Genomic DNA, 25734 nt, shown 5'->3' with positions numbered 1-25734 from the left:
CTTGTTTGGTATAAGCAGAGAATGCCCTAAAGGTGTTTTAAATAAATAAAAAAGTAGCATCTGTTCCGTTTTCAGGTAGACCAGAGCAAAATAGCCATGTTTGAAATTACACATTCCGAAAGCACGTGTGTTTGAAAATAATAAAATGTCAGCTTCCTTGTTCGCTTCAAGATCTGTGGTAAAGCATGATTGGTTGGGAGATCCCCGCGTGACGGTGGTAGAAGTTGCTGCGCGAACATTTGATCTTCTTTGGTGGTCCAGAGTGCTGAAACTGGTATTCACGAAGCCAATACCAAAAAAAAAATAATAATAATAACGAGACCAACTGTATTAAAGCTTTTAAAATACTACAAAAAAATTTACAACAAGGAAGAGGGAGCCAAAAAAAACTGAATCGAATAAAAAAGTATTACGTTTTGAAGGCGTATTTATTTATTTAGCGTTGAGATAGGCGAGGTTGCGACGACCAGACCAGACCACCCACAGACTGAATGTGGTGAATTCTCGCCAGCTGCGACTGGGAAAGAGGAGTGAGAAAGAGAGAGACAGGCAGGAGAGAGGCGGCCGCCATTGCAGCCAGCGAAACTGCCTGGCTTGATTAAGAGCAGTTAATTAAAAAACTTTGGATTAAGAAAACTTTCTCTGGACTGGTCGCGAAACGTTCTACAAATCGGGTAGGACGAGAGGGATGAAAGGTCGAGACCGGCAGAGTGAAAAGAAGGTGGTGAGAGAACATTAAAAAAAAAAAAAAAAAAGTTTTGTTTTTAGAGACAAAGAAGTAACTCGTACTTGTCCCTTTCTGTCTACTGCATGGCTCTGAACAATTCTATGGATTTGGGTGGGTAGTATTGATTTGTATGTAAATGAATCAAACACAAATTTGGAAACTAAGCTTTTTTTATGAGAGAGTCCTAATTACAGAATATTTAGGCGTAGTTGGGGGTATGTTGGTATGTTGGCAAAAACGTTTTGATTCATTTTCAAGACGTTTTTGGCCAAACAAAACCAACGATGATCTGCATAGAAACCGACTAATTATTACGACGTTTCTTCGGTGTCAACGTTTTATTATTTATTTATTTATTTATTTAACTCTTGGTTGCATAAGATCTGTTTACAGTGAATATGCTGCGGAAGTGTTTTATTTTCTGAAGCAGTGTAATTAAAAAAGTTACATGTTAAAAAAATCTAAAGTGTATATCGGTAAGTTTAGATATATAAATATATATGAATCATGCATTATTGTATAACTTAAGCGACAGACTGATGCTTTGCAGACCTCTCAAATGTACTGGGAGTTAATGGCACCATTAAGTTTTGTTCTCATTTATTCCAGTTGTAGGGGAAATTAGTGGCTAGACGGAAATACCTGCCATAAGATGAGGCCCGTCGTTTTTTTTAGGGGTGGCTTGCTCGTGTTATAAATAGCGACGTGAGTATATTTATTTATTTCTCTATATATCTATATCTTGGCCAATTTGGGGAAAACAGTGTTTAGAACAAACCTGCCAGCCACTGAGCTACGTTACAATTCCCGCATGTTGTTGGTTGGATACCTGATAAAAATACTCTTTGTACCTCTCAGCGGTTTTTACAGTCACATGTACTTACTTGGTGCAATTTTGTACGAACCGTTGAAATGTTACTGTTTTTGCAGTTTGTTGTGAAGTTAACGTGTTATTTTTTCGTGTACTGGTACAGTATGCTTGATGATAAAGATGACCTTTTTTAAATTATACTCTGTTAAAACATGCACTCTATGTAAAGTTACAGTATGCGAGTTTATGTATCTATCTGCCTATCTATCCATCTCGATCTATCTAATCTAAAAAAAAGGTATTGTAGGTAACCCTGAAGTAAAGGAGTGTATACTTGTACCATGTTAAGTTTCCTATCTATGTATTATTATTATTTATTTACTAGCAGACGCACCCAGGGCGACTTACACTACAGTTGTATACAAAAATACATATCAAGAATTACAGTACAGTTAAGAGCAAGTACAAAACAGAGTGACTTAAGTCCTAATAAGAGCAAATACAAAACACAGTACAATTTGATATCGGGGCAGTTCAAGAGCAGATAACAGTGTTGATAGTTACATCATGGGTTAGATATGAGTGCAAATGAAATACAAAATACTACAGATTGGGTTAAGTGCAGGATTAAATACAGTAAAATAGGGAGCAGATAAGTGCAAGTTAAAGTGCATTAAAGGCTGAGTGCTATATTGTCCAGAAGGGAAGAGTTGAGTTTTACAGGTGTTCTCTGAAGAGGTGTGTCTTGAGGAGGCATGGAAGGTGGTCGGGGACTGGGCAGTCCTGACATCCGTAGGAAGGTCGTTCCCTCCTTGCGGGGCGAGGGTGGCAGGGGAGCGTAGAGGAGGTACAGCCAGTCTTCTAGTGCAGGCGGAGCGGAGCGGTCGGGTGGGGGTGTAGGTAGCTGGGTGCATTCTGGTCAAGGCATCGGTAGACGATACAGAAGAGAGTGTATCTATTTTATAATGTAAAATGCATTTTTCAAAGTCTTGGCTGAGCAATTTGTCAAACTCCATAGAGTTCACACAAACTGTTTTAAAATTTCTAAAAATGTAATAAACAAAACCGTGATCAGAGGGGATATAGCAATTATAAAGCCGGTAGTTAACTTTGTAATTCTGCTGTGGAGAAAAAGTTAAGAAAGAATATACATATTGTGCTGGGAAGGTGGATACAATAGGACTGAAGCCAATGTTTTGTTACACAAATTAACTGTATTATTATTATAAAAAAAGGACATACAACACTTCTTCACAGATGGCTCATTTATTTTTGTATATTTTTCCCCACAGCTGAATTGCAAAGCCATCAATTGGGGTAATGGACCAGATACTATAACCTTGGGTTTGTCTGAAAAAAGTAAACTAGCGGTTGTCAAGTGACTCATCCCAGTCACACAAGGGTGAGTCTCTGCTAGGATTTTAATGTTTGTGATTTAATGATTCTGAGGCTTCTGCTAATAGCACAGGATAACCCAGTTGCAGTGGAGGTTAATAAAACCCTAAAGGGAGAGCATCAGTTTGATATTATTGTATTGTATTTCAATCCATTTGACTGAAAGCAGACAGTGTTTGAGAAGTGATCCCGATGAACACAGTGAGTGAAAAAAGTATTCTTTCAGTCTGGCTCTTGATAATACAGCCAAGCGCATATCCATAACAGCACTGACAGTCTACTATAGGAGTTTAAAGGGTTTCATAGCTTCCTTCTGGCATGCCCCAAGCAATATATACATATACAGTACCGAAACAAAATATGGAAACAACAAATGATTTACAGAATGACTGGGTGTGGGGATTTGTTCTCATTCAGATCTCTTACTGACTATATATCTTGGCATCCCTGAATAGATAATAATCTTCTCTTTAAAATATGCAGTATATTTGAATGAGCCAGACATCTCACAAGTAAAATTGTGCCCTGAAATGATCTCCTTTTTCAAGGAAAGCAGTACAACTGGGGGTGCAGAGTTTGTTGCCAGAATATATATTTAGCAGAACGAAAGGAAAGAAACTACTTTTTACAGAGCTGGTCTTAGGTGCTAGTTGTTGTGCAGACAACTTTATAAATTCATATTTTGCAAAATTCTAAACTGGAATACTTATTGGCATTCATTGCAACTTTTTTTTTTTTTTGGAACATAACATTCATAAAGCTTTTGTGGTTAAATAAACAGTTTTTATGTTAAAACAGTTACGTTTTTCCTCATCATGCTAGAGCGAACCCTTCTGGCCAGACGCCCAGTGAGCTCAGAGTGGACACCTGCAGGGCTGGCCTTTGTCCTGCAGAGGTCGGTTGCTCGCTAACATCCATTCTCGAGGTCCTGGGTGTAAAGAGGAAGCTGGCTCGGTCGTGGGATCGGAGGACGCCCGTTGAACCTTCAGCTCTCCTGAGCTGTGTGGGGAATTACAGCGGTGAGGGAGAAAATGATTGGACAATTCAAATTGGGGAGAAAATTGGGGTAAAATAATTGGGCAAACTAAACAAATTTTTAAAAAAATTATGTATATTCTGGTGACACGTTTCCCTTGTGAATGCTTATCAAATTGTGATATTTGGTTTGGGCATTCCAGTACAAGTTATTAAGTTCATGGATGGCACTTAAAAGTATAGAATGAGATTTCCCAGTAATTTTACCAAACCGCACTCCTTCCATCATGGTGTAGCAGTGAATGCAGACAAGTCTTTATTGGTAAAAGGGCATGTATGATATGTTTTTTTTCTAAAATAACTGCAACATAATTAAGGCTCCTTTTTTTTTTCTCTCCCCAGCGATTCTCTAGCATGTCTCCTCCTTTGCCTTGTGTCAGTCTTGCACAATGACCGGCAGTGGCAATGGGACTGCCCTGGGAAATGTCACCTCAGCGGAGGACAGCGGCGTCATCGTGGTCGAGACGATCCTCATCCTAGTCATTGCTGTCCTCGTCTGCCTCGGCAACCTGGTGATCGTGGTGACGCTGTACAAGAAGCCCTACCTACTCACACCTAGCAACAAGTTTGTCTTCAGCCTCACGCTCTCCAACCTGCTGCTGTCAGTGCTGGTTCTGCCCTTTGTCATTGCCAGCTCCATACGCCGTGAATGGATCTTCGGCGTGGTGTGGTGCAACTTCACCGCCCTGCTTTACCTGCTCGTCAGCTCGGCCAGCATGCTTACTTTGGGAGCCATTGCAATTGACAGGTAAGACTGAGTGTGGGGCACCTGGTTTTTCCTCTTCTTTCAGGTACAGTCACCCGCAGTAAGAGATGGACAGTATAAATTCCCACACAATAACCTGACATTCAAAACGTCCCCCAGTCACCAGTACAGTAAACAAAACAAACATGCGTGTATGCGGTTAAAAATCTTTATTAAGACACTCATTACATTAATTTAAAAAATGTATTAAAACCTATGACTGTAATAAAAAGTACTGACTACGATGGGACCAGAGTAAAAAGGTGGATAAATGAATCCTGTTTTAAATATCATTATACACAGCTGTAAGAATTACTGTACTATATTGTTGTTGTTTTGAGATTCATCTTTTATTCATTTTTAATTTTTACCCTGTTTTTCTCCCAATTTGAAATGCCCAATTATATTTAGGCTCAGCCCACCACTACCACCCCTGCACTGACTTTTTGGCAGGTGTAACTCTGAAATGCCTAAAAGACGTGTAAATGTTTTGGAAATCGCACATAGGGATATGTCAGCTACTTTAACTAGACGTGAATAACTTAAAATATAATTTTAACCAAGTAAATGCCTGGAAGCATCTAAACATATCTACGATTTTTTAACGTACACAAGTCACCTGTCTAAATGACTAAAAACATAACATATGCATGCTTAAACCCCTTAGCCACATATGAAAATAGGGCCCATAGTGTCTAGAAAAACACAGCTATATAAACAAAGTAAAGTTTGCTTTGTTTGCTCTTTTAATTTTAATTTCACCCTTGGGTGTTTTTTCTCCCTCTCCTTCAGATACTATGCTGTGCTCTACCCTATGGTCTACCCTATGAAGATCACTGGAAACCGAGCTGTGGTGGCTATCCTCTACGTGTGGCTGCATTCTCTCATTGGCTGCCTGCCCCCGCTGTTCGGCTGGTCCACCTTCGAGTTCGATCAGTTCAAGTGGACCTGCACAGCCGCCTGGCACCGGGAAGTGGGCTACACGGCCTTCTGGATCACCTGGTGCAGCCTGCTGCCTTTCATTGCCATGCTGGTGTGCTACGGCTTCATCTTCCGGGTGGCGCGGATCAAAGCCCGCAAGATCCACTGTGGGACGGTGGTGATCACGCAGGAGGAGTCGTCGTTGCAGAAGAACGGCCGCAAGAACTCCAACACATCTACCTCTTCTAACGGCAGCCGGAAAAGTGTTGTCTACTCAGCCAACCAGTGCAAGTCCTTCATCACCATCCTGGTGGTGATAGGCGCCTTCGTGGTGACCTGGGGACCTTACATGGCTGTGATCAGCACTGAAGCCCTGTGGGGGAAGGGCAGTGTTTCCCCCAGCTTGGAGACTTTGGTGACCTGGCTCTCATTCACCAGCGCAGTGTGCCACCCCCTCATCTACGGACTGTGGAACAAGACTGTGCGCAAGGAGCTGCTGGGGATGTGTTTCGGGGACCGCTATTACAGGGAATCTTTTGTTACTCGCCACAGGACCTCCCGGCTATTCAGCATCTCCAATCGAATCACAGGTACATTAACCCTTTGCGGTCCATTTATTAATCGCGCGTCAGGCACGCCAGGAATAATTAATTTTCACACGCGCAGTTAATTTTATACGCGCTGTTTAAAAGTATTTTTTTTCACAGTCAAACGGGTTTAAATGGCCCTGCATATCAACAAAGCACACACTAGGCATCTCCAGCCCCTCCCCAGCCTTTTGTTTGCTATAGCGTTCAGCTGTGTAAGAAATAAATAATAATAATAATAATAGTCGTACATACCGATCGATCATCTCCAGATCACTCGTTTTATCACCAAACTCCTCAATAATGCGATCAAAGTCATTATTTTATTACTATAACATCTGAAAAAAGCTCTGCAAATATCCATGATAGTCTCAGTGCGCTGACGCACTTAGCCAGCTTGTTTATTATGGACGCCCATTATCTGATACCTGATACCATGTATGACTATTCATGAAATACGCCTTTTTTTTTTTTTTTTTTTTTTTTCCGACTTGTCTCGGCTCCTGTCGCTACCACTCGGCAATTGAATGGTTTTCTCGGCTTTTTCCGGAGAAAAAACGACTAAACACCCGTTTATTGCGTTGCTATAATGATGTCGGACCCAGTCCGACAAAGGACCTGTGAGGAATAATTGCAATGTCGGACCCAGTCCGACAATGGACCGCAAAGGGTTAAATGGGGTTTCTTGCTGGAGAGACATGTTTATATGCAGTTGACTACTGGGCTCACATGCTCACCGATTTTAAAAAAAGAAACACAACAAGAAGTGAAGTAGAGGTATTAAATGAGCTTGAAAATAACAAATCACCAGGCCCTGATATGATTTAACAAAGGGTGCTTATGGAAACAAGAAATAAGTAGACTACTATAGCAGTATCATGAATAGTTCTATAGAAACAAGTGCGGTCCCTGAAGACTGGAAGCTTGCAACTGTTATACCATGATTTAAAAAGGGGAATGAGACAGATGCGGGTAATTATAGACCTATTAGTTTAACTTTCATAACATGCAAAATGATGGAAGCAATATTAAGAGGTAAGCTTGAAGACTATTTATACAGCAACATATTATAGGGGATAGCCAGCATGGATTCAGAAGAGGGAGGTCGTGCTTAACTAACCTACTTGACATTTTTGAGGATGTTACAGCTAATGTAGATGATGGCAACGCTTATGATATCATTTATCTTGATTTTCAAAAGGCCTTTGACAGAGTTCCACATGAAAGATCAGCAGGAATACAGGGGAGGACATGTACTTGGATACAGAAGAGGTTAACAAACAGAAAGCAGAAAGTAATTGTAAGAGATGTCAAATTGGATTGGGGGATTGCGGTACCACAAGGGTCTATACTTGAGTCCTTACTGTTCATTGTTTATAGAAATGACTTGGACCAAGATTAGAGTTCTGCGGTATCTCATTTAGGAAGCCTCGATACGATACCATGCACAGTATCATGTTCGATAGTACCACGATTCTTTGGATCTTTCGGGGCTCGGCCACTTGTGTGCTGCCCGCTGGAAGCTCCCGTGGTGGAATGCTTGCTTTTTTTATATTATATCGGCTACATCAAGTTATATATAAGAAAGCGCACCACAGTGTAAAAGACACAATTTGTACCACCTACTTATGAAATACCAGTGTATAAGAAACACAATGTCCTGATTTGTTAGCGGGTTATTATGTTGAGCGGTAGATTGAATATGGACAATCCTACACTGCTATTTTAGTAGGTTTTTTGTTTTATTGCAGTTTTCTGATTCAAGCATTGTTTTTCTCTTCCCCACAGACTTGGGCTTGTCTCCACACTTGACAGCAATGCTGGCGGGAGGAGGACAGCTCATAGGACACAGCAGCAGCACTGTGGACACAGGGTTCAGCTTCTCTCAGGACTCAGGTAAAGAAAAGGAAGTGAGGTCCCATTAATCAAAATGATTTCAGAAAGTAGCTTGCAGTGGGTTGCGGGTTCGGGTCGGGCTCTGTTGTAGCGGGTCCAGGTCGGAAGCGGTTCGTAAAAATTAGACCCGCGCAGGACTCTAAATGAAGGTACTGCAGTTAAATAAATAAAAGTGTGTGTGTCTGTTTTCTTTCAGCCACAGATGTCATGTTGCTGGATGATTTCACTTCAGACGGTACACACCATTCTCATCACAGTGGCTGGTCACACAAGAGGCGGAGTTCTGTCACGTTTGAGGACCAGGTGGAACAACATTCCAAAGGTGCCAAAATAAATTGTAGTACAGTGTAACCCGGTTAATGTCCCCTCGGTTAATATCCCAACCCGTTTTTTATCACGTTTTTTTTTAAAACCACTTGCCACTCACCATAGGTTTCTATGTTAAATAAACTCTTTTAATATCACTAGGAACCCCGCTTATTATCCCCTCAACACCCACCAGGCAACATTGCATGACTTTTTAAAATCACAATCAAAAAATTTAAGGTAGGATCTGTTGTATTGTTTTATATGTTAAAGTACACTATGTTGCAGCGTTACCAAGCACATTGGTTTTAAATGTGTTTAATGTTAGTATGGGTTAATCATTTTCACTAGCAACAGCTAGCTAAGAAATTGAAAGAAACTAATTTTCCTAATTTTATTAGATTGTACACATAACATTGTTTGAGTTGTTAGCTACAGTAATTATGTTAGGTTACAGCAATAAACTTAAGCTTATGGTGCGGTAAGTGTCTTAGTGGACTGGTTTCCCCCTGCACTGATATAATGTCAGCTAGCTAATTAAAGTATGCAGCAATTGTTCGCGTTTTCAGCGGGTTACGCTGTATTATTGACAAATAATTTCAGAAAATAAGTATGGAAGGATGATGTATATGTTTTAAAAGGCTATTTCAAATGAACAGGGAATAAGAAGTGCAGCTGTATATGTATAGATCCTGTGTTTTTAGGGTGCTCATTCAAGAAGCATTAAAGAATGCTCACATCATGAAACACATGTGGTGTTCCAGGCCAGAGACTAGAACAGTGTATTTCCTGTGTGTGTGTGTGTGTGTGTGCGTGTGTCATTTTTGTAGGTTTTGCTTGTGCTAACAAAGGGCCCATTCACAAAGCTTTAATTCCTCAGTCATTAAAAAAAAAAAATTCATTTAATAAAATAAACTTTGCCATGAAGTTGTTGGCACAGTACATTCCACATTTATGTTTTAGTCTGTTTTTTTTTTTTTGAAAATTAACAAAACAAAAAAAACTTTGTATGCCAACATGTTCTAAAATTGTTTGAATTATTTCCTAGAAAACTCAAATTCTTCCACACTTGAAGTGACAGCAGAGATCCATAAATCACTGGACAGCTATGCCTCTTGTCTGGCTAAAGCCATAGAGACAGATGCCAAATTATTTCTGTTTGGGGATGAAAAAAGCAGTTTGTTTTCTGTCCGGCCTGTGCCAACGAGCTTAGGCAGCACACAGCGAGGACCCAGGTACCTGAATGGCCAGAGACTGAGGCTGGAGAGCATCGATGAAGGAATAGTACATGATGGCAATGAAGAGGAGGAAGACATTGAAGAAATTTGTGCTTAATTCTCATTTAGCAGTTTGAGACAGATACACTGGTCTCTGGAAGCCACATTTCCAAGAACCAATAGCCTCATCATCATTGCTGAACATTGTAGCAGTTGATTATTTTTTTCGGGGGGGGGAATCCACTACAATCATGAGACCAGAATTTATAGGAAATATTGCGTCACTGGACTCTTCATGCATTGGTTTTGTTCATCTCGCTGTTTCTTAACCAGCACCAGTAAGACTGCAAGCCTATTGAAAGCTTGATTATGTTCATCTTTATTTTCTGTGCACGTAGCAAACTTACTGTAGAAAGGACTATAAAACATTGTACATCCAGAATGTACCCGTGTGACCATAAGCATACTTTATATTCCTTTTGTGGAAATATTATACGTGCAACTTCCTAAATCATTGTCAATATGTTTTTTTTGTTGTTGTTGTTTTTGTTTTTTTTAAAAGGAGAATTACATTTTTACACAAATCCTAAAGGAGGGGTGTCACAAGCTTGTTTTGGGCCCCTAAAACTGCTGAAATATAGCAAGCTTACATGGCTTGGAGTTTTGGCATTAAGGGGCAGTAGAAGATCTGTCTGGGATGCAATATTTGACGACTCATGAGTCATAGAACCTTTACCTGATTCCCAGTCCTCATTGGCTACATACAGTACATGTGCTGTAGGACAGGGAAAGGAAAAGGGAAGTTGATTTGACAGTGGAATCCTAAGTAATGCAAAATTAGGAATTCGACACATGGGTCCTCAGCCAGTTGGTAACCAACTTGATATTGGGCACTTCTGGACTGTAAAGTATACATTTGGTTGCGCAGGGAGGAGTTTCTCAAGTTCATCGTTCACCCCAGGACACAAGCAACTGTGAAGCTAGTGTACATGGCTTTCAGGACAGTAGTAAATCATTTTACTAGTCAATGTTAACTTTTCTTCAAGTCCAAAGTATTTTAAATGTCACACTGTTTTGCATTCTAAAACGCATTAATGACACCACTTCTTTATAGTACTGTTCTCCACAGGCACAGTAATTTTATTTCCACACGACTTGAGTGATTTATATGTAAGGACATATATAATGGTACTATGCAGTGGAATATAGGACCAATTTTACATGTAACTGCTTTATTGGTACAACCTGTGAAAAGCAGTCAAAACTGGTTGTGGACTGCCATTACTTGACTTCAAATATGCAGTATCCAGCTTTTAAAAAGGCAGTCCAAATGTGCAGCAATAGACACTATTGCATTTGTTTATCAGGAATATTTTTTTTTTACACAACTTGTTTTCTCACAGTAACCATGAAAATATCCATGTTAAAAAAAAAAAAAAAATCAATGTGTTGCTGTACATACAAAATAAAAACCCACTGAATTTCTTGCTTCAACAAAGAGAAGGAGAGGTTTCAAGATCTCGGAGGTCTTTCATTTGAATAGTGAGGTATGGAAAGCCTGTGATTCATTATTGTTTATTTAGTACAATAAATCTCACATCTCCTCTTTTGTCTATCATCTCTGTACTGATACAGCTACCATTTCACCTATCAACATGCTTCTACAAGAAACTACAAAAAGTGAGTTTACAGTTCCTTGTGAAACACCAGTTATTTGTTCAGTCACTGAAGCACCTAGTAACATGTTCAGGGATACCATTTACACAGCAAATAATCAGTGATGTGAGGGGCAGTGCATTTGCACAAGTGTGTGTGACATTTTGCTGACGTTTCCGCTTTTGAAACTGAAATGGTTTTCAAAGCATCCAGTTTCAAACATGCAGTTTCATATGCATGGAAACAAAACTGGACAATCTTAATGTTGCAGACTCCCCAAGGCATGAAGAAATGTATACAACATAGGCTTTCAACAATGTACTGGCCAGTTTTGATTAAATATCACCAAAGGAAGTCCAATTGCTGGGGCAGGAACCTCTTAGGGAAGCAGGCCTGTTTACATGTTTTTTTTTTTCAGGAAACAAAACAGAAGTTAAACAGGGCTGCTCCCCGTAAACATTAAAAGTGGATACTGCATTGTAAAAAAAAAAATTAAAAAATGGATAAACTAGAGCTGCAATTAGTTAGTGTGTTTTTTGTATTAATTTTGTATCAATATATGGTATTAGTATGTTAAATACATGTATTAGACCACTGTTCTCCATTGTAGAAACAATATCATTTTTAATTATTTTGTATTTACAAAAATAAATTACTGTTAACTAGTGCTCACTTGCCCACATGAGGTGTTTTATTAAACCACTCCAGATAAAAAGTACTGCAGTTCTTTAAAAAAAAAAAAAAAGTGTGTGTATATATATATATATATATATATATATATATATATATATATATATATATATATATATATATATATATATATATATATATATATAAAAAGTTAATTATAAGCATACGTTGTTGTTATTGCCATGTAGTTAGAGAATTTTTTTTTTGTTTGTTTTACTTAATGACAATAACTGCATTTGCATGCTGGCACATGAATGATGTATCGGCGTGATGTATCCACACTATAGGCTTGCCTACTGTTTTGTAGTTTGTATTTTATCCCCAGCAATTGAAATTTGACAGGTTGCACCATGGTTACCCATTATTAAATATACATCCTTCCAGATCTATAATTATTTGTTTATTTAGCAGACGCCTTTATCCAAGGCGACTTACAGAGACTAGGGTGTGTGAACTATGCATCAGCTGCAGAGCCACTTACAACAACGTCTCACCTGAAAGACGGAGCACAAGGAGGTTAAGTGACTTGCTCAGGGTCACACAGTGAGCGAGTCAGGATTTGAACCGGGGCCCCCTTGGAAGCCCTTTTCTTTAACCGCCGGACCACACAGCCAACCATCCAGGGTGCGATTTGTCACATTTTCCAGTGCCGGGAATAAATTATAGTATTAAAAAATGTTCTGTACCTCTATAAAACAATATCATCCAACAAAGAAGGCATTACCTGAGAATAATATGGACCAATGTTAATCTGTAATACCCACTAGGAGTGCATTGCGATATCAACGGAGATGAGAAGAGCTTTCATTTAATTGCTTCATTATTTGGATATTACTTCCAGGAGCTGGTCTCAGGTGGGTTAGGGAAATCAACCAGCTTGTGATTTTACCATACATTAACATAACAAGATACACTTCTTAAGAGAACAAACAAGAAAACTAATGTATACCATGCATTGTGCACACTGGTGAGTGGTCAGTAAATCCAACCCTGGTGGAGTTTCATTGAGAGATTTAAATGGTTCATGTTACCCTAATCACCATCTCTTTTTAGCAGATGTGGTCATGTAGGGACCCCACCTTTTCTTAAAAAAAAAAAAAAAAAAAAAAAGAAAAAAAGGAAACAAGGTGAACAAAACCTTGAGAGGCTGTTTTCCTCTGACCTGATCATAGATTTAATAGGAGGCTAATAACTGAACCAGAAACTGTTTTAACAACAAAACTGTTTACTTGAAAAGCATCATTTTTCTTTGTTTACATGCATTACAGCAGGTATACACAGTTTGAGTTTTTAAACCTCGTAACTACAATAATGAAAACTCACTCTTTACACTGATCCAAGCTTTGCACTTGAAAAATAATATTGCACTTTATAACCTGAAGCACCCATCATCCATTTTCTTTAATTCCTTGTTTATTGCTGCAGTTTACATTCTCACACTTTTTTTTGTTTTGTTTTTTAAAAGCAGTTGTTCCACAAGGAAATGTTGGTAATAAAGTAAAGTAATGCTCCAAAAAAACCCTAAAAATTGCACTAATGCTGTGTAAGGAAAATATTCTACATTTTACTTGTAGAAATTTCATTAATGTTCAAGTGCTTTGTAGAAAAACAATGGCTTACTCTTCATCCTCGTTCTCATTCTCTTGGCCAGAACCTTCAGAGCGATCATCTTCCAAACGGTCTGGAAAAAATGTTTGAAATATCTTTAAAATTCTGACATCCGACACAAACTAATGATAAGCCCTTATTGCACATTGTCTGTTTACTGAAATGTATATTGTCATATATATGTGTGTGTGTGTGTGTGTAAGCAATAACCCACTACAGGGTGTGTGGTAAGACATATCTTACACACGCTTGGGTGCGTTGCGAGGCCCATTGGTAGAGTGGCTTTAAGCACCCAGAAGTGGGTTGTTGTGCTTATAAAATGGCTGTATCTTAATTTTATAAAAACAAAACATTTTAAAAAAGTAAGATTTTAAACTTTAAATTACATTTTATTGAATGATTACATTATCTTCAGAAACTACGAAATGTGCTGGGAAAAATGTATTTTTTAATTTTTTTCTACTGTAGTTTGAATGCAGAATTTTCCTGTCAAGGAAAACTGCAAAAAATACATATTATATATGTTATATAAAATGGTGAGGATAAATTAAATGGCATGGATTGTGTATAGTATTTTATATACTGTATATATACACACACACATACAGACACACACACAAATACGGACTGGAGTTGAGGCTTATAGTGGAAAACAGTGTCTGACAGGATTATATTGCCAGTTCATATATGTTTTATTAAACCTTCAAATTGGTTAAGGGACAGCAGTGCAGAGCTCTCGTAGAAGGCGAATGCTTGACAGATCTTGAATATTAAAATATTTACCATGCACACAGCCTTTACAGATCTCTCAATTAGTATTTGACAACTTTGTGATACCAACCTGCTCTTATATGATTTAATGAAGCCAGCATTCTCAGCATAAAAGACGCTGGGACTGTGATGGTGTTCCTTGTCTCTTCAAGCATCAGTTCATTTCGAGCGATAACCTACAGGGAGAGGCAACAAGGAGATTTCAGAGAGATATAGCCAGGCTATTATACAGTACTTCATATGCCACTAGCAAGTTCAATTTTACAGCTGTAAGGGTATAACTGTAGTGGGAAATAGGAAACTAACCCTTCTAAAACACCACAAGAAAATACAAAACTAGCAGGCTTACCTTAATAGAAATGATACTAATGGCTTGCACTAACCTACATATTAAAGTGTTAAGTTTTTTTTTTTATGAATACCAATTGTCTTTCTTGGCATTCAAATAACAGATGCTTTATAATACACTTGTGCACTGGATTAACAACCTAACAATATGCTATTACTGTAGATACAAGACATGGTCATGTTAGGATCATGAGTTAATGGTATGGTATCTAAGTCCTAAATCAATTTTACCTGTTAGTCAGCTGTAAAATGATTTCATAGGGAAATGTAGTGCATACCAGTCCCTGAGAAATAATAAACAATTGCATCCCAAAAGCTGTTCCAGAAGACAACTACTGATCGGTTTATGTGCAGCTGGTGAGTGGATTGAAACTGGAGAACTAGATGTGCAAGGCTTCATTTCTCAACACAATAACTACTTGTTAAACAAGGAATGAATGATTCTTCTACGGGCATTTCCAGAACATCCACCCTCATGCCAGCTTCAGCAAACACTCCTGTGGGGATTGCAATATAGCTGTGAATGAAGTCCAAAACAGCCACCCACAATAAACCAGAGGAGACTTGCTGCTGGCAGGAATTACACAGCGGAAGATCAATTAACATCAATTAGGCTGTAACATTCTCCCCCCCACTGGAAGATGTTAAACAACAGATAGTTCTGCCAAGTGAACAATTAGAATAAATTAAACTGAACAATGCTGATTGTGTCTGCCTCCAACGAAAGCCAGCGAAAGTATCCTACATTAATCACATTTCACAATACACAGCCACTAGTGATTCTCAAACACATTTTTTGGTGGCCTCCGAGTGCAGCCACCAACACTTGCTGGTGATTGCACTGCTAATTGTTCCTAAAAATACTAAGTATATCATATGAAAAAGAAAGAAAGTATAGACATATAGACATATGCACTTCTGAAATGTTTTATTTATTTCTATAATAAAACCAAACTGTTTCTCATTTAAAGAATACAGCAGCCCCTCTCAACTCTGTACTGGACCTTAATTCTCTGGCCCATCTAATAATAAACTGGAGACAAAAAGGTATTTTGCAATTTTTTTTTTAAATTACATTTTTGTATTGTTCTGACAACAGGTCAAACTTAACAGGTTAATCAATTACATAAATTTATATAATTTACTACAATACCTAAGCTAAAGTACATTACTGATGTATTTAAGTTAAATAAATACAAAAACTACTCTCACTTTCCTGTTCCAATCACAGCTAAATATAACTAAAGTAAAGCGATTTTCAATGCTGTTATATCATAAAATTATATGTAAAACTGTTGTATTCCAGAATATAAGGTTGTAAAGGCTTTACGTTGGCCACTGAATTAACTATAAAAGCAGAGGATGTCACATTTAAAATGTAACTTTTTTTCAGGCAGAAACAGTATAGATTTTTTTTTTTTAAATCCCTGTAGTTTCTTCTCAATAAACACAAAGTGGCAAAAGACACTTAATTTTTTTTTTTTTTTTTTTTAAAGCTGTACACACAAGTGAAAACTCAGATTTAACTTAAATACTCACTGCTGTGACTGCACAAAATCCTGCTGGTGGCTGCATTTGAGAAAATTGGTCCTAGAATCTATTTTTACCAACCTCAATTTTGTGCCAAATACTACTTCCACTGTACTTTATATACAGGGTGATTAGAAAGTACCACATCAATGATATGGTGCGTTGATGTGGTAAACTTACCTTCTAATCACCCTGTACAATGTAAGTTTGACCTAAATACAGGCAAACAGGTTTCTCCAGATATCCCGAGATTCTGATACTGACTCGTGCAAAAGAATGTCCAAACTACGTTTCATCACAAATGGAGCAGTTTCTCTAGATACATGGAAAATTCGATAAACGGACAGGCGCCTCCAGTGAGGGATAATAAAATGAACTGGAATGAAGGAAGACATTTAAAAAGGGACTCCCCTTAAAGGGTTAAACAAGAACTAACGGTTGGTTTCACAGACAAGGATTAGCACTAATCTTGGACTACCTTACATAAGGTAACATCAGGTAGTCCAAGACTAGTTCAAAATCAACTACATTTTCTTACTTGCTACTGCAACACAGATGGTCTAGTGTATACAGTCACATTACAGATACAGGTCGCTCAATAATAAAAAAAAATTAAAACACTGCAGTGTTTTAGCACGTACAATGTTTTGGTCTGTTTTTAAACATTCACACGTGTTAACGGCTAGTATAATAGCACAACGCCTCTAGCTCTTCAGAGCACAGCCCTCATATTCATGTTGTCGGCTGTCTGCATTCACACAAATAAAGAACTATGCCCTGCACCCACAAAACCTACTGAGAGTTTTATGAAGGAGAAAACAGTGCAGTAGTATGAACACCTTTATGAATGATGAATGTAGTGCATTGTGTGTGTTTCAGACAAGGCCAGACACCCTTTGTGCTAAGCTAATTATGTAACCATTTGAATCACCTCACCTTATTCAATTAAATATTTGCAAACATATGGGATGTAACAGCAGAATGAGCAAGCAAACCAACAGTCTGAACAATACGGTTAACCCACTACCCTCAGTTTAGTAAACAAGTTTATTTATTTTAGTGTGCTTCAAAGACTAAGAAAGTAAATGTTGTGCTTTCCCCCACTATATAATCCCTGACCATTACATTTTAAAATACCAGCCAATCAGGGATCACTAAAAGAAAGTATACCAAAAAAAAAAAAAAATCCCATTCAAATGGGAAAACTAGTTCTTACCTCTTCAGCCAATTTTCTGTTAAACGCTGTAGCCCCTTCTAGTGGTGACCAGATCTTTATATCATAGTCTATGCCGGAAGATGCAAGAACTGGAAGGAAAGGATAAGAGGAAATGTATAAAAAAAGAATAAGAATGAAAATAATTTTGACCTTCATTTCCCAGGATAAAGTAAAAACACCTACAGCAGGATAAACATATATACTAGGGAAATAACTATTGACCTGATCACAATCGTTATGTACTACAGAACAGTGAAATAGCCATGCTAATCCTAGTCAGAATTTCAATCCTAAATCAAACCATGGCAGGATTAAAACTCACTGGGATCGAAGGGGTGAGGCTGCAGGCAGTTCACCACGTGGTTGTCAGCCTCCAGCAGCATCAGGTGCTCAGCCGTGTGTCGATCCCAGATAAAGATGTGGCCGCAGTCTGAGCCACTCATCACAAAGTTGTTTCCCCAGAAACTGGATTCTTTTATCTAAAATGTCAAGCATGAGTAACTGTCAAGCCCATACAAAACTAAACTCCCTTTTGTTTCTTTAGAGGTGCATTGCAGTCTGATCAGACTGGTAAATGATTTTCTTGCTATTGTCTACAATGTTAGATATGCTTGAAGTGTTCTACAGAATCTTTTGCTCATGTATGGCTTTTTACCTTGTAAGACTAAGACTGGAAATGCCAAGTAAAATGGCAGAGGTCAAGGAAATGAATAGTAAGCAGCCAAACTCCAGGATGAAAAATCCTGGGCCTTACTTTGGAACAAGTGCAAAAGTTAAAGCAATTAAAAAATAATAAACCATAAACATAACTGGAACAATATGCACTCCAGAACGTTAAAATTGCCACACCCTGACAGAGGTGGACCACATTAATGAAACTTGGTACAGAAGTGGGGGAACATTATTCAAATTTAATCATTACAGTTTTGTGCATCTGGGTCTACCAGATGGCGTGTGGTAAACTAGTATGACTACGTGACATGTGAAAAAGGGTATAAAAAGGTGGATTTTGGTGATCACTGCATTCAGTTCTTCATGTTGGTGATCTCCTGTCATCTAGAGGACTGTATCACTGCAAGGGGTGGCCATACAACCTACTGAAGGCAGCCTATCCATGGCTCTGTAGACCTGTGCATGACATACCTTATGGCGCCACACAGAAAACCTTCCCCAACTTCTGTACCAAGTTTTGTCTAAATGTAGGGTACATTTTTGGGGATTGGTTCATTTCTGAAGTGTACTTTTTTTTATTTGAACCTGCATTGGGTAACATAATAATGATAGTTTCTACCAGTTAATGTGGACACTTAAGAGACAAGTAAAATGGTTAAATTGTGACGCTTCTTTGTTATCGTGACATCACATTTCCCCCCTTTCTTCTTCGCTTTTTATTTATTCAGAGTGGCTCAGAGTTCCATTACTCAATTACTTGGATTGAAAACCTTTTCTCTCTAAATGTCTCGATGAGCTTGTGCTTTCAATTTTTGAAAAGTGTACACTGCTGGTACTTTCGAACGATGGCATACGATGCACTACAAGATGGTGGAAGGTACTGTACCATTGTTCTGGAGTTGCGATGGCCTTTGTACACCATCTTTACGGGCGGTTTCCGTATGTTCTGCGTCTCGCTCTCCTCCAGCTCTCTTCGTTCCTTCCTCCTCCTGAAGAGCTCCTGGATCCGGGCTGCAGCAGACCGCCTGGGGACCAGATTAACAAAAATCAGATCCTCAGAAATTAACTTTTTTTGTGGGGTTAAATCCTATCCCTACAAACAAACAAACAAACAAACAATCACAGGTGTGTTCATTCCCTCATGAGGTAATTGGTGCTAACTGGGGAATGACCACCTGTATAAAAAGGGAGAAAAAAACCCTTTGAGGGGGTGGTGTTTGGACAAGGAAAGCCAGTGAAGGCATAGCTAGTAGTTCTTTATTTAAATAAACATATTAAATAATCACTCTTGTGCAAAGAAGGTAAATGTTCACAGAGGATTACAATACAACTAGAAGAAATTACTGATAATAGTAAGTTGAGTACTAGCGATTTCGCAAACGCTCAAGCTTTTCTCACAACCTTCCATTCTGCTGTGCTAATTACATATGCATAATTACATATGCCTGTAATTATGCTGGCTGTTTAACTTTACGATGGATGAAACATCTGGCAAAAAATGTTAGTGTGATCCCTAGGTTATAACTAGGGCGTCTGATTTTCGGGTGAATGCTTTTTTAAAAAATCAAGTAGAATTATTTAATGAAAAAAATCGGGTAGATTTTTTTATATGTAATCAAGAAAGAATAACAAATATTCATGTAGAAATCAGGTTTCATTTAGAAAGAAATAAACACATGCTTAAGCACAAAGTGTTGACAATAAAGTTGTCGTCAACAGTTTACTTTTGACGACACCTATCTCTCTCACACATACATACTGTATATGGAGGCATCTCTCCGTTCCAATTAAGTTTTATTTTGTAGTGGAGATGCAAGTGTAATTTCACACAGAACATACGGGAAAACTAAACAACTTTACTCCATGCTGTTTTACAAAGAAAAATGTGCAAGAAAAGTGGGAAGAAAAGTGTGCAAAATAAGCAAAAACCTTTAAGCTATATTGCTGTAATTTTGAATTATAAATATATATATACAGCTCTGGAAAAAATTAAGACCACTGCAAAATTATCAGTTTCTCTGGTTTTACTATTTATAGGTATGTGTTTGGGTAAAAGGAACATTTTTGTTTTATTCTATAAACTACTGACAACATTTCTCCCAAATTCCAAATAAAAATATTGTCATTTAGAGCATTTATTTGCAGAAAATGACAACTGGTCAAAATAACAAAAAAGATGCAGTGTTGTCAGACCTCGAATAATGCAAAGAAAATAAGTTCATATTCATTTTTAAACAACACAATACTAATGTTTTAACTTAGGAAGAGTTCAGAAATCAAAATTTGGTGGAATAATCCTGATTTTCAAGCACAGCTTTCATGCATCTTGGCATGCTCTCCACCAGTCTTTCACATTGATGTTGGGTGACTTTATGCCACTCCTGGCGCAAAAATTCAAGCAGCTCGGCTTTGTTTGATGGCTTGTGACCATCCATCTTCCTCTTGATCACATTCCAGAGGTTTTCAATGGGTGAGTCCAATTTCCAGATGAGTCCAATTTTCAGCTTTGCCCAACACCATCTAATGGTTAGATGGAGACCTGGAGAGGCCTACAAGCCACAGTGTCTCGCACCCACTGTGAAATGTGGTGGAGGATCGGTGATGATCTGGGGGTGCTTCAGCAAGGCTGGAATCGGGCAGATTTGTCTTTGTGAAGGACGCATGAATCAAGCCAAGTACAAGGTTGTCCTGGAAGAAAACTTGCTTCCTTCTGCTCTGACAATGTTCCCCAACTCTGAGGATTGGTTTTTCCAGCAGGACAATGCTCCATGCCACACAGCCAGGTCACTCAAGGTGTGGATGGAGGACCACCAGATCAAGACCCTGTCATGGCCAGCCCAATCTCCAGACCTGAACCCCATTGAAAACCTCTGGAATGTGATCAAGAGGAAGATGGATGGTCACAAGCCATCAAACAAAGCCGAGCTGCTTGAATTTTTGCACCAGGAGTGGCATAAAGTCACCCAACACCAATGTGAAAGACTGGTGGAGAGCATGCCAAGACGCATGAAAGCTGTGCTTGAAAATCAGGCTTATTCTACCAAATTTTGATTTCTGAACTCTTCCTAAGTTAAAACATTAGTATTGTGTTGTTTAAAAATGAATATGAACTTATTTTTCTTTGCATTATTCGAGGTCTGACAACACTGCTTCTTTTTTGTTATTTTGACCAGTTGTCATTTTCTGCAAATAAATGCTCTAAATGACAATATTTTTATTTGGATTTTGGGAGAAATGTTGTCAGTAGTTTATAGAATAAAACAAAAATGTTCCTTTTACCCAAACACATACCTATAAATAGTAAAACCAGAGAAACTGATAATTTTGCAGTGGTCTCTTAATTTTTTCCAGAGCTGTATATATATATATATATATATATATATATATATATATATATATATATATATATATATGTATATATATATATTATATACACACACACACACACACATACATACACTAAGAAGCCACGTTCTGCTCTGTTGCATTTGAATCACAGACAACTGTGCATGCATTTATTCATATACAGTATGTGCCTATTCAGGGAGTTTTTGGGTTTAACCCAAATGCAGAATAAAGCATTTGGGGGGGAGAAAGCGGGTAAAACCCGAGAATCAGACGCCCTAGTTATAACCATGAATTCAGCCTCCATGAATGCAACACACGATGTATGCACCTGCATGCAATGACATTCGAATGAATTATATCCAATCTAAAGAATCCAAGACGCATATGGTAAGACCAATTGGGTTAGGTCAGAATTGTTCTTTGTTCAAATTTGTTTAGCCATTTATGAACAGAATTTTGTTTATGATTTAAAAAAGTACACATATAGACAGGCTAGGTGAATTATTAAAAAATATATATATATTAGAGCCACACCAACAACTGTCTACATACATTAGAACTCTACAGGTCAGTGTGAGTGCAATTGGAAGATAATATTGTTAGACCAAGTGGATTGTAGTTATATTGGGTAATGTGTTTCTGCACAGATATTTCTGCGTAACCAATTGTACTACCTACTGCAAGCACCTGATCCATCATTAAGGCTGTCATAGCTGTCAGTACCCCTTAAGTACTAGACATTTTTGGTGTAAAGCTACACAACGTCAATCTGGAAAAAAATACTTTACGCTGGAGTGTTTTTATGGGCGGTTCACAAAGGCTGGAAAGGAGAAGATGCCTAAACTACTCAGAATACACCAAATGTATTTTTAATTTAAGCTTTAAAGTGGTTATTGCCAATTCAATAATTCCATGCATTTCACTTGCCAAGCTCTATGTAGGTCTTACATTTTTGTTTTGATAGCAAACATGGACTACAATTTTTTTTTGTAGTCCATACTTTCAGGTAGTGTGTTGCACTTGCCCTCACTGGGTAAGTTCCTTCAGACCTTTCAAAGCCTTATTTCCTGTCATTAACCATCCAACTACTTCCCTTATTGACTGACATGACTGCTCAAAGACACTGTTGGGGTAAAATAACGTAGGAAGTGAAACAGTAACTGGTTTTCTAAACATAAGGCGTGTGGAATTGAAGTGCACAGCATTTAAAGCTTATCGATTTATTTCATTAGTCCAATGGAGAAAAAAAAACTTCAACCTTATATTTTGAGTGATTGAAATGTGGCACTTGATAAAAATGTAGAGGTTTATTTAGGATCTATGCACTTATTTTATTGAAGCATGGTTCAAGATGAAGGCAAAACTTATGGTAATTTCATTAACCTAACTCTTACCAATACCTCCAACTCTTCTTGAACCAGGTTTTGATAAATATTTAAAAGAACTGCTAGTTTTTAAGCTTAATTTGAGATATAAACCACATCTGTAGTTCAATATGCAGCTTTTGTCACAGAAATCCAACTTGGAATGAAATGACTCATTTGATCACAAATCTGATTTCTAGCTGCCGCCCCAGACTGGACTTTCTGAAACTATTATTCAGCAGGATTTAGCCTCCACTTCCTTCCAAACACTTTGCTCTCCTGTAAACCAGAAATTGGATATACCACAATGTCTCAGAAATGTGATACGCAATCCCTGCATGCACTTGCAATTTAAAAAGCTAAAGCATGTGCAAAAGCCGAACAGCCACGCAGCCATCATTTTTACTGAGCAATATCATACACTATCTGTGTTGCATCAACAATTTATTATGCAAAGTGTAGAAAAAAACTCCTTTTTAAACCTATTGGCCTCAGTGTACTCTCTGTTTATTATTCTATAAACTATTTCTCTCTGAAGAATTACTTTAAAATATTTGCTGTTCTGTTAAAAAATAAATAAATAAATAAATAAATAAATAAATAATCATTGCCAAAAGTACATTTGGCTGGTACGAGGGGTTCAATTAGTCTTTGCCCAATACCAGTTCAACAGCTTATTTTGGCTTATGTACACCCAAGTTCAATTACATTATTTCTGTTCCTAAACTTCATGTTAAAATGGCAGAAACATCTGCAAACAATTACTGTTTGTATGTAGTTATTTATGAGAGTGCATCAGAACTTAAGTCATGCACACATGCAGTGCTACACAACCACATTCCACCTTCACTCCACACAAGTTGATAGCTAGTTCAAGGTTAAAGGTGTTCGATTACAGCGATTACAAGAAACGTACCATCCCGGGTTTCAAGGAAGTACACATTTATCTTACAAACCCAGGTGTTTGTAATGGTTAATACAAAGTTAGCGTTTAACCATTACTGTAATAAGAAAAGCAAAAGCATTCCAATTACCTTATCATTCTATCACCTACCGCTGTTCCTCTGAAATTAAATCTATTGGAGGGAACACAATATTTACACATTTTACTATTCATGTTAACTATAAAAAATAGGGTAATTTTGCTGTACAATAAAACTATACACAAAATTACTTACAATAGTGGAATCGTTATATATCTTAGACGCTTCATCCGATATGTTATTGGCTTAGTAGCTTGAAGACATTGAAATTGAAACACTGTAAAATCTGTAGCATTGAAAATGACCAGCTCAAGCAATATGTTGTTGCTATGACATACAGACGTGCTCAAATTTGTTGGTACCCTTACAGCTCATTGAAATAATGCTTCATTCCTCCTGAAAAGTGATGAAATTAAAAGCTATTTTATCATGTATACTTGCATGCCTTTGGTATGTCATAGAATAAAGCAAAGAAACTGTGAAAAGAGATTAATTATTGCTTATTCTACAAAGATATTCTAAAATGGCCTGGACACATTTGTTGGTACCCCTTAGAAAAGGTAATAAATAATTGGATTATAGTGATATTTCAAACTAATTAGTTTCTTTAATTTGTATCACACATGTCTCCAATCTTGTAATCAGTCATTTAAATGGAGAAAAGTAGTCACTGTGGTGTTTGGTATCATTGTGTGCACCACACTGAACATGGACCAGAGAAAGCAAAGGAGAGAGTTGTCTGAGGAGATCAGAAAGAAAATAATAGACAAGCATGGTAAAGGTAAAGGCTACAAGACCATCTCCAAGCAGCTTGATGTTCCTGTGACAACAGTTGCAAATATTATTAAGAAGTTTAAGGTCCATGGAACTGTAGCCAACCTCCCTGGGCGCGGCCGCAAGAGGAAAATCGACCCCAGATTGAACAGAAGGATAGTGCAAATGGTAGAAAAAGACCCAAGGATAACTGCCAAAGAGATACAAGCTGAACTCCAAGGTGAGGGTACGTCAGTTTCTGATCGCACCATCCGTCGCTTTTTGAGCGAAAGTGGGCTCCATGGAAGAAGACCCAGGAGGACTCCACTTTTGAAAGAAAAACATAAAAAAGCCAGACTGGAATTTGCTAAAATGCATATTGACAAGCCACAATCCTTCTGGGAGAATGTCCTTTGGACAGATGAGTCAAAACTGGAGCTTTTTGGCAAGTCACATCAGCTCTATGTTCACAGACGAAAAAATGAAGCTTTCAAAGAAAAGAACACCATACCTACAGTGAAACATGGAGGAGGCTCGGTTATGTTTTGGGGCTGCTTTGCTGCGCCTGGCACAGGGTGCCTTGAATCTGTGCAGGGCACAATGAAATCTCAAGACTATCAAGGCATTCTGGAGCGAAACGTACTGCCCAGTGGCAGAAAGCTCTGTCTCAGTCGCAGGTCATGGGTCCTCCAACAGGATAATGACCCAAAACACACAGCTAAAAGCACCCAAGAATGTATAAGAACAAAACATTGGACTATTCTGAAGTGGCCTTCTATGAGTCCTTAGCTGAATCCTATCGAACATCTATGGAAAAAGCTGAAACTTGCAGTCTGGAGAAGGCACCCATCAAACCTGAGACAGCTGGAGCAGTTTGCTCAGGAAGAGTGGGCCAAACTACCTGTTAACAGGTGCAGAAGTCTCATTGAGAGCTACAGAAAACGTTTGATTGCAGTGATTGCCTCTAAAGGTTGTGCAACAAAATATTAGGTTAGCGGTCCCATCATTTTTGTCCATGCCATTTTCATTTGTTTTATTACTTACAATATTATGTTGAATAAAAAATCAAAAGCAAAGTCTGATTTCTATAAAATATGGAATAAACAATGGTGGATGCCAATTACTTTTGTCAGTTTCAAGTTATTTCAGAGAAAA

The 25734-nt window shown here is 38.1% G+C and overlaps 2 protein-coding genes across 19 annotated transcripts in view; one reads left to right on the top strand and one right to left on the bottom strand.

Annotated features, from left to right (window-relative positions):
• The first annotated feature begins 218 nt into the window (after window positions 1–218).
• On the top strand, window positions 219–11964 carry LOC117405322 (G-protein coupled receptor 161-like). Of its 11 annotated transcripts, none has more exons than XM_059030055.1 (9): window positions 219–724; window positions 1337–1432; window positions 2831–2940; window positions 4311–4716; window positions 5506–6224; window positions 8010–8117; window positions 8314–8439; window positions 8586–8663; window positions 9472–9560. In XM_059030055.1, the coding sequence occupies exons 4-8, from the start codon at window positions 4358–4360 to the stop codon at window positions 8639–8641; spliced, it is 1368 nt and encodes a 455-aa protein (XP_058886038.1). In that variant the 5' UTR covers window positions 219–724; window positions 1337–1432; window positions 2831–2940; window positions 4311–4357; the 3' UTR covers window positions 8642–8663; window positions 9472–9560. The 11 variants fall into 11 exon arrangements, with proteins under 11 accessions (XP_058886038.1, XP_033864173.1, XP_033864172.1 ...); XM_034008282.3 differs by lacking the exon at window positions 8586–8663 and adding an exon at window positions 3756–3952 and having other exon boundaries at window positions 225–724; window positions 9472–11964; XM_034008281.3 differs by lacking the exon at window positions 8586–8663 and having other exon boundaries at window positions 225–721; window positions 9472–11964.
• A 1229-nt stretch (window positions 11965–13193) lies between these two features.
• The window catches only part of LOC117405920 (DDB1- and CUL4-associated factor 6-like), a 53073-nt gene continuing 40532 nt past the window's right edge, over window positions 13194–25734 (bottom strand). For 5 of the 8 annotated variants that reach the window (XM_034009443.3, XM_034009445.3, XM_034009447.3 and 2 more), the window contains 6 exons: window positions 23878–23919; window positions 19018–19156; window positions 17782–17938; window positions 17460–17548; window positions 14436–14541; window positions 13194–13667 (listed from right to left, as the gene is read on the bottom strand). In XM_034009443.3, the coding sequence (XP_033865334.1) occupies window positions 13603–13667; window positions 14436–14541; window positions 17460–17548; window positions 17782–17938; window positions 19018–19156; window positions 23878–23919 (598 nt within the window). In that variant the 3' untranslated portion in view covers window positions 13194–13602. The remainder of the gene's footprint in view (window positions 13668–14435; window positions 14542–17459; window positions 17549–17781; window positions 17939–19017; window positions 19157–23877; window positions 23920–25734) is intronic. The other 3 variants (XM_034009446.3, XM_034009451.3, XM_034009444.3) reach the window with 2 other exon arrangements.

This window comes from Acipenser ruthenus, chromosome 9, assembly GCF_902713425.1.
Source record: "Acipenser ruthenus chromosome 9, fAciRut3.2 maternal haplotype, whole genome shotgun sequence".
Taxonomy (NCBI): domain Eukaryota; kingdom Metazoa; phylum Chordata; class Actinopteri; order Acipenseriformes; family Acipenseridae; genus Acipenser; species Acipenser ruthenus.
The sequence above is the reverse complement of the archived record's forward strand: the minus strand, read 5'-3'. Positions and strand labels throughout refer to the sequence as shown.